Source organism: Lipotes vexillifer, unplaced genomic scaffold (assembly GCF_000442215.2).
Source record: "Lipotes vexillifer unplaced genomic scaffold, Lipotes_vexillifer_v1.1 scaffold870, whole genome shotgun sequence".
NCBI lineage: Eukaryota > Metazoa > Chordata > Mammalia > Artiodactyla > Lipotidae > Lipotes > Lipotes vexillifer.
Window position 1 is genome coordinate 475,126 of NW_006771408.1, and position 11,339 is coordinate 486,464.

The 11,339-nt window shown below is 53.6% G+C and overlaps 1 protein-coding gene across 3 annotated transcripts in view; it reads left to right on the forward strand.

The window, feature by feature from the left end:
• MYH9 (myosin heavy chain 9) overlaps positions 1 to 11,339 on the forward strand; it is a 63,125-nt gene that overhangs the window by 25,905 nt on the left and 25,881 nt on the right. For all 3 annotated transcript variants that reach the window (XM_007446739.1, XM_007446738.1, XM_007446740.1), the window contains 8 exons: positions 1 to 47; positions 463 to 606; positions 1,359 to 1,454; positions 2,232 to 2,350; positions 4,073 to 4,225; positions 5,261 to 5,434; positions 6,124 to 6,297; positions 8,935 to 9,049. The exon at positions 1 to 47 is cut by the window's left edge and continues 14 nt beyond it. In XM_007446739.1, coding sequence (XP_007446801.1) covers positions 1 to 47; positions 463 to 606; positions 1,359 to 1,454; positions 2,232 to 2,350; positions 4,073 to 4,225; positions 5,261 to 5,434; positions 6,124 to 6,297; positions 8,935 to 9,049 — 1,022 coding nt within the window. The remainder of the gene's footprint in view (positions 48 to 462; positions 607 to 1,358; positions 1,455 to 2,231; positions 2,351 to 4,072; positions 4,226 to 5,260; positions 5,435 to 6,123; positions 6,298 to 8,934; positions 9,050 to 11,339) is intronic.

An 11,339-nucleotide genomic window follows, 5' to 3' on the forward strand; every position in this document is an offset into this window, starting at 1 on the left:
CCACATCTTCTACTACCTGCTGTCTGGGGCTGGGGAGCATCTCAAGAGTGAGTGCTGGGCCCACAGCCTGACACGGGGGCTCCCCCTGCTGTCGGGCCACACACTGCAGTTAGGAAATGAAATCTCGGCGTTTGGGTGGGCCAGAGGGGCGTGACTTCCGTCTCTGGGCCGGCCGAAGGCTTGGCCTCTGTTTCCGACCACGCCAGAGGAAGCCTGGCAGGTCCCTGTGCAGCTGTGGACCTCGGGGCCCCAGTGCTCTCGGACGGGGGGTGGGGGGGGCCGCCTACGTGCGTGCCCATCTCACACGCTGGGGAGAGTCGGCCTTCCCAGACACTCCGCGGTTTCTGGGGTATTTCAGGGCGCTCCCCGGTCTCCCACACCTTTGAGGTCACGGTGTTGACTGGAGCCTCTGGTTCTAGCACCTCCTGACCTTCACGAAACCTTGCCCTCTGCCCCCCACAGCTGATCTCCTGCTGGAGCCATACAACAAATACCGCTTCCTGTCCAACGGGCACGTCACCATCCCCGGGCAGCAGGACAAGGACATGTTCCAGGAGACCATGGAGGCCATGCGGATTATGGGCATCCCAGAGGAGGAGCAGATGGGTGAGGGCCGGTCCTCCTGGGGCAGCCTGGGGAGCACTTCCTGCTGGCGCTGGCCCTTAGGGAGTCTGTAATGGCCGGGAGGAAGGCCCTGAGTGTGTGGTAGACGGTCCTTCAGATTTGAGGCTCGGGATTATTTCTTCCCGGTCGTATTGCCTGGGGACATAGGGGAACAAAGGACAGGCTACTAAGTGCCCAGAGTCTGGGTCCACCACTCGTGTTCTTGCCATTTGCTAAAGGTGGGCTAGTCCTGCTTTGTCCAGGACGAGCGTGGAAGGGGCTTGGCTGGGGTCTCTGCGCTGGCGAAGCTCAGAGTGAACACAGTGTGCAGCTTGCCTGTGTCTTCTTGTTTCTCTAGAGGGAGGGTGAGGAGGGCCTGAAGGCTTTATTTTAGGAATATTGGGGGACTGCGTTGGGGGACTTCCATTCTCTAGCGTTAGGGTCAGTCACCTTTGCTCCACAGATAGCATGTGAATGGATGGGCGTGGCTGTGTTCCAATAAAACTTTATAAAAATGGACCACGTGCCCCTGGGTAGAGGCGCATCCTTGGTCCGGACTTGGAGATGTTGGGAGTGTTAACAGAGCTTGTATCTAAGCTGAGGTCAGCCAGAGGCCCTGGAGACATGCTTTAGGCCGAGGCCTGGTGCCCCCCACGTGGCTCGTCTTGCCTGAGGGCCTCTGGGGGGAGACACCCCACTCAGGGGCTTATTCCACCCCCCGCCTGGTTCTGACCTGCCTTTGATTGCACCTGAAGGCTTGCTGCGGGTCATCTCGGGGGTCCTCCAGCTCGGCAACATTGTCTTCAAGAAGGAGCGTAACACCGACCAGGCATCCATGCCCGACAACACAGGTGACCACGTGGGCCCCTCACCTGCAGTAGAGGGGCAGCTGCCTGGGCTTGCCCTGGCTTAGGAGAAAGAAATTCCACACACTCCTGTCTTGTTTGTTGCGTGTGTGTTCGTGGCTGCCCGTCACTCTGTATTTTTTGTGAAACACACATGAACACGACCCTGCTGCTTATTCACAGAGTAAGCACCAGAATGAGTTAGAAAACCCGTGATCCTATGGCCCAGCATTTCCCCTCATTTGTTCTGAGACCAGACCGGTTGTCTCTGTAAAACAGTCATTTCTGCTGTCACTTGCCTTGCGTGTGAACTCGCGAGGACATGAAACAGTGTCATCACCCCAGCTCCTCGGTCACTGCTAGTCCCTTGGGTCGTTGCAGGTGACTCGTTTACGTTAGCCTTAACACGCGCTTCTCAGGGGTTCTTGAAAAACTTTAACCCATGCGTGTGTGGATTGTCCTGTTCCATCCCCTGTGTCTGGGGCAGCGCTGCCTCAAGTTAGTCCTGTTTGTGGGTAGGACCCTCTTTCACACTCAGGACGTGGCCAGGGGTGTGCGGAGGTACGGATGCCAGGCCCCTGGTTAGGACCTGTGCCGCTGGCCTGTCTGAGGGGAGAGCTGGCTGTTCCGTGTGCCGTGGGGGAAGGGCTGGGGCCCAGGCTGGTTGTCCGGTAATGATCGCCCAGTAACCACAACTTCCCCAGGTTGAGCAGAGGGACCCATTCTCTTGGGTTTAATTAAAGCCTTTTACCCCTTCCCTCCTTACTCTTTGAAAAACATCAGCTGCCCAAAAAGTGTCCCACCTGTTGGGTATCAACGTGACCGATTTCACCAGAGGAATCCTCACCCCTCGCATCAAGGTGGGACGGGATTACGTCCAGAAGGCTCAGACGAAGGAGCAGGTAAGCCGTCTGGCTAGGGTCAGGCCGCCTCCTTGGCAAGGGCCGCTGCAGTGGCCAGGTTGAGGCCTGTGCTGCAGCATCCTCGGTGTTCGGTACTGTCACCTGGGTTCCTCACTGGGTCCTCACAGCACCTCGGAGAGCAGATGGTGTTACCCGCACTGAGAGCACAAGGAAGCTGGGCCCAGGGTCCAGGAACATGGCCAAGGCCCCCGCCTAGGAAGCGCCACCCTCGGTGGGAACTCTGGACTGCCATGTGCCTTTTCCCTGGAGTCAATGTTGAGCTGATTGGTGGGCGAGGATGCAGGGGTATCCTGTTCCAGGATAAAGCGAAGCAAGCCCAGAGTGTTCCTGTAGCACAACTCATCCTGGTGCCAGGGCGGCGGCACCCGCCATTCTTGGAGCCCAGGCCTCAGGGCTGTCTGTCCCCCACGGGCTGTCCTGCCGCACGTGGCGAGAGCCGGGCAGGGGTCTGTGCTGCTCGCACGTGCCCGCCGCCCAGGACCCGAGTCCCTGCCCTCAGGGCCTCTGTGGGTGGTTTCTAGTTTCTCTCACGGCCCTGGCGCTGGGTGGTTTTAGCCGCTGCTCCTCCTGTCTCTCAAAATTACTTTGAATTCACGTTGATGAGTTCTTTTTCCAAAGGGTGCCATCCACCGGGCCTCCCGCTGGTGGCTGACAGCTGATTCTGGGCAAAGCCCTCCCTCCAAAGCTGTTTTCAGAAGACAGCGGGCATGATTATGACCAACTGTTCATTTCCCTGATAATTAAAGAAGCTTAATTTTTTCATCATGAAAGTACTACATGAACACTTAAGATTCAGAAAAATCAAAAAAGTCTAGAGAAGGAAAAAAATTGCCCCAGTCCTACCCATTGATGCTTACTGGGCAGCTTTTTCCTTCCTGCAAGGCCTTTTCCTTCTTTCTTTCTTTCTTTTTTTTTTGTTTTTTAAAATTTACTTATTTATTTATTTTTGGGCTGCATTGGGTCTTCATTGCTGTGCGCGGGCCTTCTCTGGATGCGGCGAGTGGGGGCTACTCTTCGTTGCGTGCGCGGGCTTCAGTAGTTGTGGCTCATGGGCTGTAGAGCACAGGCTCAGTAGTTGTGGCGCACGGGCTTAGTTGCTCCGTGGCGTATAGGATCTTCCCGGACCAGGGCTCGAACCCATGTCCCCTGCATTGGCAGGCGGATTTGTAACCAGTGCGCCACCAGGGAAGCCCCTTTCTTTCTTTTTTAAACGTAGTTGTCACCCTGTTTTTTAATTATGAAACTTCTTGAACATTTGCACAGTAAAGTGGAAAATAGCACAGGGAGCCCATGTGCCCATCACACAGGCGTCTTCAGGAGTCACTGGCTCAAGGCCAAGCTTGGATCCTGGTTCATCTGGTCGCCCTGCACCCCTAACTGTGTAACTTGAAGCAAATCTCAGACATCTTGTCATTTCTTCTGTAGATACCTCAGTTCGTCTCCATTTATTTTAAAAAGGTCTTTGCAGATGTCTAAGTTCACTCTGCCTGTATTGTTGGATATTTAGGTTATTGCAGCTTCCTTCATTATAGATAACGCCACAGTGGACGTATTTGTGCGTGAAGCTCTTTTTCCATCCTTAGGGCTGTTTCTCTTGGGGCGGGGGGCGGCCCACAGGTGACATTATTGGGGCAAAGGGAATGAGGACTTAAAGGCTTCATGATTCTGACTCCCCGCCCCCCCGGGTGTCCCCCCCACCAGGCTGACTTTGCCATTGAGGCCTTGGCCAAGGCCACCTACGAGCGCATGTTCCGCTGGCTGGTCCTGCGCATCAACAAGGCTCTGGACAAGACCAAGAGGCAGGGCGCCTCGTTCATTGGGATCCTGGACATCGCCGGCTTCGAGATCTTCGATGTGAGCTTCTCCCTTTTGCCCCCTCCCGCCTCCTGAGCCTCTGGGCTGCCTTCTCCTGGGGCTGGGATCCTTTCTCCCATAGCCCCACAGCAATGCAAGCTGGCCACCTCCTTGCTTGTGTGGAGACACAAGACACCGGTTGGGTGTATTTTTAGCTTAAACAAGATGCCCTGTGGGGTGAATTGGGAGATTGGGATTGACATATACACACTAATATGTATAAAGTGGATAACTAATAAGAACCTGCTGTATAAAAAAGTAAATAAAATAAAATTCGAAATTTCAACAACAACAAAAAAAAGATGCCCTTTGCCAACCAGAAATGCTGGCGAGAATGACACCTTCTGGATGGGGTTCCGGGAGGCCTCATGGACAGGGGCTTTCTGTTGATTTATTGTCTGTGTATTCTCAAATATTATGAGCATTGTGACAACATATTGTCCCTGCCCATAAAGATTTCAGGTAGGAAAAACTGATAAAGTAGATCAGCAGAGGTTCTTAACCTGGGGTCCATGGCAGATTTCAGAGGAACCATGAACATGGGTGGGGGAAAAAAAATCACCTCTTTATTTTTACTAACTTTTCATTGAAATGATGCAGTTCTTTGAATTGTGGCTTGAGCAGAGTGTGCAGACCTCAGCTGCATTAGCAGTGGTTGGATCTGTCACCACTAGAAATCAGACGTTTTCACGTCACAACAGTCATTGAAGAGATATAATATCATTTACGTTCATCTCTCCTTCAAAATTCTGGAAGTTATTAAGCCCATGGCTCGTGCTTTTTAAGGAAGGAGCACCATGTATTCCTATGTCACAATATTTTGATAATTACATTTCAACATAACTCCTTTCTTTTAGAATCTATTTTATGCGTTTAAAAACTTTATCCTGATATAAGGGACTTTACCAGGCTGCTGGCGAGGTCCGTGGGCCCCAGGAGGTTCTTCCCCAGCACCCGTCTCCTTCCTTGCCAAGGGACTTGCAGGCCGTGTAGCAGGAGAGTGGGCATCTCCGTGACCCTGTCTCCCTCTTGCAGCTGAACTCCTTCGAGCAGCTGTGCATCAACTACACCAACGAGAAGCTGCAGCAGCTCTTCAACCACACCATGTTCATCCTGGAACAGGAGGAATACCAGCGCGAGGGCATCGAGTGGAACTTCATCGACTTCGGCCTCGACCTGCAGCCCTGCATTGACCTCATCGAGAAGCCAGTAAGAGCCATACCTGCGGGGGGGCTTCACCCCCGCCCTCTTCGCTCTGCCCTCCTGGGGCTGGGACTACCCAGAATTCTGACATGAAACGATTTGCTTTTGCGATGAGTTTTTTTTTCATCAGTTGCATTTTCTAACAAACGAGAACCCATGTGGCTCCCAGGCCTGTCAGCCAGTCCCCACGATGTCCGAGTCTCTGCTCTCTTGTTTTATAAACTCAGTGTACAGAAGGCTCTTGGGGCTCTGGGGTGCTTCCTCTTCCTCGGGAGGCTTGTCCTAAGTGTCACCTGTCACCATGGAGCTGTGCGGACATGGAGGGCGGGAGAGGGGATGCGGAGGGACTCAGGGGCCGGGGCATCTGCTGGGGGCAGCCTCTGGACGTGGGCCGGGGGTCTGCTTGGCCCATCAAGCCCGCCAAGGGGTTTCCAGTGCACTCATTGGAGAACCCTTCCGATGCATCATTAACCCTTCTGATGCAGCTGTAGCTAGACCCCGGAAGTTTCTTTTGAGCTAGAGCTCTTAAATTGAGTGCTTTCGGCGGTGCTTCTGCTTCTTCTGTTTTTTTTTTCCTCCCTGCGGGGAAGCACTGCCTACCTTCTGGAGAGATTCTGGGCTTTGGCTTCTTACGAGGGCAGGAATGGGTGGGTTTCCAGGTCGAGCTCACCTGTGCGACGCTGTGCTTCCTCCAGGCAGGCCCCCCAGGCATCCTGGCCCTGCTGGACGAGGAGTGCTGGTTTCCCAAAGCCACGGACAAGAGTTTCGTGGAGAAGGTGGTGCAGGAGCAGGGCACCCACCCCAAGTTCCAGAAGCCCAAGCAGCTGAAGGACAAAGCTGATTTCTGCATCATCCACTACGCTGGCAAGGTGAGGAGCACACGCACAGGAAGGTGTCGGCCGGACCTTTGTAGGAGACTTGGAGGCGATTCTAAGACCGGGATCCCTGAGGTGTGGGGCGGGGCGCAGTATCTTTGTCCCGTGACTCGTCCGATAATGTGCCTGGAACCTTCAGTGTTCACGGGACTCCCCCACCTTGCCGAGCACCATCACATGTTCCATTTTGTTAGAAGCTTGCGGCAATCCTGTAAGGTGCTCAGGCTGGTGTCCTGTTGTGTATTATCATTAGGTGCATCTTCCAGGTGTGGAAATGAGATTTGTGGTAAAGGCGCAGGCTGTGGAATCTGTATTAGAGCTCTGCCCCTGTGTGACTTTGGGCTGGTTACCTCACTTCTCTGAGCCTTGGTTGATTCACATGGAAAGTGGGGATGACCACCACTGAACTGGGTAACATGGATTAAAGGAGCTTGTGAGCCCAGAGTCGGCAGTCAGTGCTCTGGGGCAGGGCCTCTCAGCCTCCACACTGCCCATCGGGGGCCGGGTCAGTCTTTGTGGTCGGGGCCCGTCCTGTGTGTTGTAGGATGTTTAGCAGCATCCCTGGCTTCTCCCCACCAGAGGTCAGCAGCGCCCTCCCCACTTGCCAAACCAGAAATGTCTCCAGACATCCCAGAACATCTGCCACATGGGGGTGGCACAGTCCTCCGGGTGAGAGCCACACCCTAGATGATGGCTTTGTTATTGCCAAGGCCACCGGCCAGTAAGTGGCAGAACTGCCTTCACACCAGCTGGAACACATCCTCCAGCTGGCTTGTTCCTGGGGCTTGAACCTAACTGAACAGGGATGTCCTGAGTCTGCAGGGGTCCGTGCTTAGACTAAAGCTGGGTTTTCTCAGCAAGTTGTGTTGCTTGCATGGAGTATCTAACTATTGGTTACACTTGGGTGTGTGATGAGATTTATTTATTTATTTTGGGGGGCTGTGCCGTGCGGCTTGTGGGATCTTAATTCTCCAACCAGGGATCGAACCCGGGCCCACAGCAGTGAAAGTGCTGAGTCCTAACCACTGGACCGCCAGGGAATTCCCACAAACTCCCTGTTTAAAAAACCTCTGTTTTCTCGTCACCTAAGGTAATGGCGCCTAAAGCCCCATTTCCACTTCCACCCCTGTTAGAAATGTAGGAGGGCTTTTGTTGCACTGTTGTCTGTGATGCAGAAACTGGGTACACCCAAAAGCCCACGAGGGGCCTGAACGGTGAAACTGACCGTGCGCATCCTCGCCTGGGCTGCACTACAGCAGCTAAAAGGACAAGGATGCTGCCTGTGCCCAGGGGGACAGATGGCTGAGACACTCGGCTCCAGGGTTTGTCGTCTCCCAGGAGGTAACTCTGCCCCTAGGGAGAAAGAAGCCACCATCCTGTACCTTGTCATCAATAGCAGTGCGTGTGCTGTCGAAAGGGGCCAGGAGGGGACCACAGGCTGAGAGCGGTGGTTACTGCTGTGTGGTTTAGGACGGGGGTTGCAGCGGCTTCCCGCTCTATTTGTATTGTTAGAATATTATATATATATATATATATATATATATATATATATATATATATATATATATTTATATTTATATTTATATTTATATAAAATATATGATATATAATGTTGTACTACTCTTGTTATTAAGGACATATTTCAAAAAAGATAAGAATAGGGGGCTTCCCTGGTGGCACAGTGGTTAAGAATCCGCCTGCCAATGCAGGGAACACAGGTTCGAGCCCTGGTCTGGGAAGATCCCACATGCCGCCGAGCAGCTAAGCCCATGCGCCACAACTACTGAGCCTGCGCTCTAGAGCCCGGGAGCCACAACTACTGAGCCCACGTGCTGCACCTACTGAAGCCTGCTCACCTAGAGCCCGTGCTTCACAACAAGAGAAGCCACCGCGGGCTTCCCTGGTGGCGCAGTGGTTGAGAGTCCGCCTGCCGATGCAGTGGACACGGGTTCGTGCCCCGGTCTGGGAAGATTCCACATGCCGCGGAGTGGCTGGGCCCGTGAGCCATGGCCGCTGAGCCTGCGCGTCCAGGGCCTGTGGTCCGCGATGGGAGAGGCCACAACAGTGAGAGGCCCGCGTACCGATTAAAAAAAAAAAAAAAAGAGAGAAGCCACTGCAGTGAGAAGCTGGTGCGCCGCAACTAGAGAAAGCCCGCGCGCAGCAATGAAGACCCACCTCAGCCAAAAATAAAATAATTTAAAAAAACAAAGATAAGAATAACGCATATCCAGGAAAATCTGGGTATCCTGAAATGACAAAGAAAAAGTAAAAATTACTTGCCTGTTACTAAAAAGAAATATTACCACATTTTGGTTAATGTCCTTTCAGGATTTTTTCTTTATGTTCATGTTACCTTAAAAAAATTAAAAACAGAATATTCCGTGGTGTAACTATAACCATTTGCTTGGGGTTCGCGTGGCTTAAATGTTTTGCTTTCTGCGTGACTCCGCAGCGAACATCTCACGGAGGCCTCCGCCCTGGCCACTCATCATTTCCTTCTTGGGGATGCAAACACCAGGTCGAGGGTTCACGGTTTTTAATGTTTCCGCCTGTGGGGTCGGCTGGTCATCGGAGAGGCTGCACGCGCCGATGTCCCCCAAGCAGCCCATGACCTGGGGTCCCTTCTTGCAGGTGGATTACAAAGCTGACGAGTGGCTGATGAAGAATATGGACCCGCTGAACGACAACATCGCCACACTGCTGCACCAGTCCTCCGACAAGTTCGTCTCGGAGCTGTGGAAGGATGGTACGCCCTTGGCCCTCACCCCGCCTCCCGGTGCCCCCAGCCGGGCCTCTTCCCTCCACGGCAGCGGGCCGAGCCTGGGATGTGGACCGGTGGGTTTGTGGCCGCTTAGCACCCGGGAGCCTGGGCTCCTCCAACCCTTACGGTCGCCCCGTCCTTGAGCCCCGAGCATCCTTGAACATGCTGCGCAGCCACTTGCCCTTGGGCAGAGGCTTGCCTAGGCTCCGCGGCCACAGACAGGCCCTTTCTAGCGCGGCGGGGTGGGGGGGTGCGTGATGGCCCGGCGCCCAGGTTCCTGTCCCACTCCTTACTGCCTCCCTGCCTCTCCCCGGTAGCTGGTAGCTCTGGAAGTCGTTCTTTTCCTTGTCTCTGCTGGTCTCTCCTCCCTTCTGCCTGGGCTTTGCTTTAACCTCTCTGTTGCAGAGATGCAGAGCCCCCAGAGAACCTATTTCTATCAGCGCTTTCCTACCCTCCTCCTCCTAGAACCAGGTGACTGGCTGCCCGGTGCGGCGTCCGTCCGTGTGTGGTGCATCCAGGGCTGCATGACGAGCGCTTCTGCTGAGCTTTCTCTGCCATGGCTGCTGCTGCCCGACTGTGCCCCTTCCTTGGTCTCGGCCTTGGGCTTGTGGGGAGGCCCCTTCCCCCTCCCCATCGCCTCCAGGCCTCCAGTGGAAAACCAGGCACATCAGGGCCGTGTTTTGATGTTGACACTAATTGTTAGATCTTAAAAGGAAAAAAAAAATCATTTTACAATCTATATCCCCTTCAGAACTCCCACTCGTGAAGGCGGCGTCTCATTGATTGGATGGCTGCTGTGTCTCAGCACGAGGTGCTGTGCGCACTGCTGTTATGTGTTCGTGTGTCTGTGCGTGCGTGCACCTGTGTGTGTACGCAGCAGTCACCTGCTCCTCCTGGGCCAGGCCTTCCGGGGGCAGGGCACACTTACATGAAACGGCGAGTTGTTACGGGGCATGTTTGACCTCACACTGGGCAACCTGAGTGGCCGTCACAAGCCACCCACTCCCAGGACACCTTTGGTGACCAGAGGGGCCCTGCGGTGGCTGCGTGAGGTCCAGATGCGTCCCGTTTTAATTGAGGGGGTTCATCGGGTCCATCTTCACTCCCGGCTTCCCTCTTGAGCAACTGTCCTTTGTGTTGCCTTCAAAAAACAAAAGAGATCTGGCCACAGAGGAATAGGAAACCGACTTTGTCACAGAATTCTTAACTTTTGAAGCCAGCAGTGGAAGCTTTCAAATTTAACATTGGCTCTCGCTTAAGACTGGCCTCAAATCGCCAGCCACTTAGGTTGGGTTTGTTCATTGTTTTCTTTTCTCCTGGGAGGGAGCAGTTCATTTCATTGTTCTGGGTGGGAGCCACGGTGATGAGGGCTTCTCCCTCGGAGGGTGGGCTTAGATGATAAAGACCCCTGAGCTTGGAGGCCAAGGGAGACAAGAGGGAGAAGGGGTCGTCACTGGCAGAAGTGGTTATCTGGAACTCTCTGCTCCGACACCATTCCTGCTGCGCTAGGTCCCTGATGCAGAGAGCCCTGCGTGGGGCCGTTGCAGACAGAGAGTCCTGCAGGCGATGGCAGAGTAGCTTTAGAGCTCCTGCCTTCTGGCTCCTAGCCCAGTGCTCTCGGGTAAAGGTCGGCGTGAATTCAGGGTGCTGAGTTTTTCATTTCATCTGGGATCCGAGGACTACAGGATTCCTGTAAGTCAAGTTGAACACCTCCTCAGAGCCAGGACAAGCTTGGCTCGCCACTCCAAAATGCGTTATTAGGTCTGTTTTGTTTTATTTTTTTCCCCCAGTTATTCTCATAGCAAAGGGTTGTTATTTACCAGCCATCATGGCACTCACCAAAAGGCTACACAGCTCCTATCAACTTATCTGAATCGCAGCTAGTGTGAAAGGGGATTCTGTTGGTTTTTTTTTTTTTTTTGGAGTATAATTGCTTTACAATGTTGTGTTAGTTTCTGCTGTACAATGAAGTGAATTAGCTCTATGTACACCTATGTGTCCTCTCTCCCACCCCCATCCTCCCCCCACAACACACACACATCCCCCCCATCTAGGTCATCACAGAGCACTGAGCTGAGCTTCCTGTGCTTTATGGGAGGTTCCCACTAGCTATCTGTTTTACACACAGTAGTGTATAAACGTCAATCCTAATCTCCCAGTATTAGCTCTGTCGTGTCTCTGGGTTAGGAGCTTTCCAGGATGGCTGAGATAAGTGCCGTGGATGTGGCGTTAGCCTTCACAGGTGCGCTGCTCCCCTCGGTGGCTCTGCACTCTT